Source organism: Eurytemora carolleeae, unplaced genomic scaffold, assembly GCF_000591075.1.
Source record: "Eurytemora carolleeae unplaced genomic scaffold, Eaff_2.0 scaffold1308, whole genome shotgun sequence".
Lineage (NCBI taxonomy): Eukaryota > Metazoa > Arthropoda > Copepoda > Calanoida > Temoridae > Eurytemora > Eurytemora carolleeae.
This window is the reverse complement of record NW_019397198.1, coordinates 97,040-101,766: the sequence shown is the minus strand read 5'-3', so window position 1 is coordinate 101,766 and position 4,727 is coordinate 97,040. Positions and strand designations below refer to the sequence as shown.

The window sequence follows — 4,727 nt, the reverse complement described above, 5'->3', positions numbered from 1 at the left end:
CCCCCCCCCCTCATAATTGATGTTTTGCCCCTGAATTCTTTGTTTTGATCGCCTCCCACTGCAGTACACAAATTTGACGGATTAGATATGGCGGTTCCTGGTCTATATAGTTCTTGGTTCAGATAAATTGTGTCCGGATTGACATTGAGAGTAAAGTGTTATTGAACTGATAAGTTCTTATGCCTCGTTGACCAACGAGATGGATTGAGTTGTGCCTGGATTGATACGGGTCTGAACGATTTTATTAGGAGTAAGGTATTTACTACACATTTCAATAAAGTGCTTGGTTGAACAAACAGTTTTTGTCTTTGCAAAATGTGTTGGATGTAAATGCATGAATTCGTGCCAACTTTGATATTTGCAAATAATACAAATGATGCGAAATAATGCCTGGTTAGCCAACCACAGTGCTTCAAAGCTCTCACGCAAAACCCTATGAAAATTTTGCTAAAGAACAAAAGCTATATAACAAGTGTTCAATATCCCTAAAACATACATGGTAAGGACTACAGAAAGGTTTGAGTGAAGTAGTAAAGTAAAATCTAAGCAGTCTGGATCTTTGTGCATTGTGCAACTGTATTTGCCTTTTAAATATAATTAATTCGATTTATCTTTCAAATTGACTTTTAAACTAAGTACTTACAGTTTTAGGATTAGAGTTCGACTAAAGCTATATTTATTTTTAATCAGTATAATTTAGGATTATACATTGTATGCAGCAAAATGTCAACAATTACAGTGCTCGCGCTCAAAACGGTCCCGTTTTTCACAATTATAGAAAAATATTTTAAAAAACCATATTTAAAACAAACCAAATTATCCAATTTCTTTACTTTCGAATTCATAGAGTATAATATAGTTCGCAAAGGCATTTAGGTGCTATACTAAAAACATGAGGGCTAATGAGTAGGAAAACTAAATAAAAACATGAGGACTAATGAGTAGGAAAACTAAATAAAAACATGAGGACTAATGAGTAGGAAAACTAAATAAAAACATGAGGACTAATGAGTAGGAAAACTAAATAAAAACATGAGGACTAATGAGTAGGAAAACTAAATAAAAGCATGAGGACTAATGAGTAGGAAAACTAAATAAAAACATGAGGACTAATGAGTAGGAAAACTAAATAAAAACATGAGGGCTAATGAGTAGGAAAACTAAATAAAAACATGAGGGCTAATGAGTAGGAAAACTAAATAAAAACATGAGGACTAATGAGTAGGAAAACTAAATAAAAGCATGAGGACTAATGAGTAGGAAAACTAAATAAAAACATGCTTTGCATATTTCTCTTTTAATAAACCAAAATAAACTATAAAGTATGAATAATATTTTAACAATAATCTCCTTTTCTCTCAAATTCATTGAATTTTCTAAAACCATTTACACAAGAAAATTGTTCAGGATTTATAAGATTAAAAAAATCACAAAACACTATTAAAAAAGTGTTTAAGATTATAATGTTATCATGATAATAGATATTATAAATTTTGTTTGTAGTTGAATATCAATGTAATAAATGTATAATTCAGCAATAAAACTTTATTATGAAAGTAATAAATAGCATGAACAATAACTGATCGCATAGAAAGATTTATCAGATTGTGAATGTATATGTAATTAATAAAAAGGGCAATTGTTAATAAATACAGATTTTGCTAAATCACGGGAACAAACAAAGCTTTGTAAAATCTTAGGAACGAAAATACTTGATACAAATTCCATAGAACGAAGAAGGATGGAGGGGGGGGGGGTATTACTTTTTAGGTGCTTTAATAACTAGAACTCCGTCAGAAGAAAATGAAGATGACATTGCATCAAGATCAATATTCTCAGGGATCATATGTTTCTGCTTGAAGGACTCTCCACCGTTTTTAGCCTCAATGGTCAGCTCATTTCCGTTGAGTTTGATTGTGATGTCGTCTGGAGTAAACTGTTGCATGTTGAGAGCAAGCTTGTATTCGTTTCCCTCCTTGACTTTGAGAAGAACCGTTGCCTCAGCTGTCTGGGTGGTGGGAGGAACATAATCTTCAGTCTGGTAAACCTTGTGGTTCATCTCTTCTGGAGGAGGAGGAGACATTGGAGGGGAGGTCACCGTGTACTCAGGCTTCTCACCTACAGTTGAGGCTGTGGGGGGCATGGAGGACATTTCTTCGAAAGATAAACCAGGCATTTCCATCCCACGCATTGGAGGCATCCCCATTCCTCCAAGCATATTACTGGAGGACATCATGGAGGAAGAGCTAGAGCTGGAGAAACTGGACGATGAGGAGGAGGCAAAAGAGGACTTGGACAGACCAGAACTCATGTCCATGGTTCCCATTCCTGACATCATTTTGCTCATCATGCCATCCATGTCCAAGCTAGGCATTCCTCCCATTCCTCCCATTCCTCCCATACCTCCCATAGACATCATACCTCCTGGCATTGGCCCTCCTGATGACATCATAGTTGACGATGATGAAGAGGATGATGTTGATTTAAAGCTTGAAGTGGTTGATCCATCTGGGGACTGAGTTGTAGCAGCAATGCTTTGGCTGCTTGCCTTTTCATCTTTCTTTACAGCAGTGCCATCGTCAGTTACATAAGCCTGACTTTGTGCTTTCATAGCTTCGGAAATTTCAGCTCCTTCAGGGCAAGTGAGGACTCGAGGTGCTGAAACCGTTAGAATACCCTTTCCTGAATAGGTGCTGGACAGTTTTTCCCGAACAACGCCTGCTGGCATCTTAAACTCTCTGATAAACCTTCGAGTTCCAGAAGATCCATCTTCAGTGGACTCATGGACAGCCTCAACAATTACAATATCATCTTTAGTCTTCAGACCAAAATCCTCTGGAGCAAATCCAGGGAGTTCTAGTTGAATCTGAAACTTTTCATTTGAAGCTGACACTTGGATGTTATGAGCTGCTTCGCTAAGTCCAGCTCCAGCAAGTCCCATTGATCTAGCTGACACCTCTGCTAGCCTTCTCTCCAGATCTCCTCCAAGACCTGCTCTGAGATCTGTAAAGAAGGGATCAGTGAAGAATGCATTTCTTCTAGACAACTCAAGCTGTTTCTCAGGCATATTAAACTCTCACAATGTTCAGTGCTCACTGTGAACTAGACAAGAGAACTAGTGCAGGGGTTTGAAGTCCGGGCTAAAAATACTGTAGGATAGAGAAGAGTAGAATTCACCCGAAGCTTTCAGCAGTCTGGCGCTAAGCCAAGTGCGTGGGCTCGGAACTCTGGCTTTACACCGCGCCTATAGGACTTCACGCAGTCATCTTCTTTTTAGTCTTATTCATTTGAATTTATAATACATAGTGAAAAATTTTATAGATTTATTTTTGACTATGTTACTTTTTAAAAAGCTATTGAGTTTTTGCTAAAAACTTTAATTTATTAGTCCCTATATCTGTGTAGCCTGATATTGTTAACCTTAGATATTTCAAACTTAGACTATTCGATCTAACACAATTCATAGAGTGAAGTATCAAAGTTCTACAATATCCGGTTGCAAAGATATAGGGATTAGAAAATCAAAGTTTGTGGCCCGGCAAAAACTTCTTTCCTTTTTCCCTTTCATCACAGGATACCTTAACAATTATATCTTTAAAGGGAGTGACAAGCTATGTAAGGTAATTGAACTGAGTATGCAGTGTTGTGAAAAACTTCTTTCAGATTCATTTAAGACATATTAAACTTTTTAAAGATCTGTAAATCCTGAGTTTCAGAGCAAATTTGATGTTCAAAATTCATATTTTGGGGGTGGATACGTTTTCAAAATTAGTTTTTGAAATTATTAAATAATGACGACATAAAATGTAAAAAAGTTCTACAATAAACTGCAGACGTCATGTATAGGAACATGTTGAGAAAATATAAACTAATCTTATCATCGAAATTAAGTAATCTTGTTCAATTATTAGTTTCTATTTTCTCATTATTCTGGTTTCTCATTTCTGCAAATTTTCTAGAACTATTATTGAAAAGACGACATTTGAAGAATTTGAAGAAATCTGCGAATAAATTCAAAGAAAATAAGTAATTCAATATAATACTGAAAACGAAATAATGGATTTTAGCATTGATTTATTGAAAAATTCTTTTGAGAAATATGTTCCTAACCATCTAATCAGATTACTGTATAATTTTTACTTTATTTTTCGTTGTCGTTGTTAAATAATAAAAAAAAACTGTACACTGTGCAATTTAAACTGCAAACTGTACATTGCAAACTTCAGAATGCACACTGCACACTGAACATTGCAATCTGTACACTGAACACTGCAATATGTTTACTGCACACTTCACTTGCTATATATTGCAAATTGTACACTTAACCCATTACACTTCACATTTCAAACTGCACACCGTACACTTCACATTGTACACTGATCAATGTGTACACTCTAGGCTGTACACTGTGCACTGTACAGACATTTTCCCTAATAGGTTAACCAGAATTCGTCGATATATTTTTGCTATGAATTTTAGCAAAAAAGTTTGGAAACATAAATTTCTTAAAGACACATAATTTCATGTTATTCTGTTCAAATTGTATTATATTAACCCTCAATTCTTAAAATTTTAATCAAGAAATAATTAAATCAATATATTGTTGTCATTAAAGGTCAAATTTTAAGGACAGACAGACAAACTTTCAAAAACAATTTTTTTCAGAAAAATACTTCATTTTTAAATTTGGAAAATCTTCAAAAAAGTCACATGAGTAATTCCAATTC

The 4,727-nt window shown here is 34.8% G+C and overlaps 1 protein-coding gene across 1 annotated transcript; it reads right to left on the bottom strand.

Annotated features, from left to right (window-relative positions):
- Positions 1-1,529: 1,529 nt before the first annotated feature.
- LOC111712681 (uncharacterized protein DDB_G0271670) lies at positions 1,530-3,209 on the bottom strand. Its single transcript, XM_023487363.1, has one exon. The coding sequence runs from the start codon at positions 3,065-3,067 to the stop codon at positions 1,760-1,762; it is 1,308 nt and encodes a 435-aa protein (XP_023343131.1). The 5' UTR covers positions 3,068-3,209; the 3' UTR covers positions 1,530-1,759.
- Between the last annotated feature and the right edge of the window lie 1,518 nt (positions 3,210-4,727).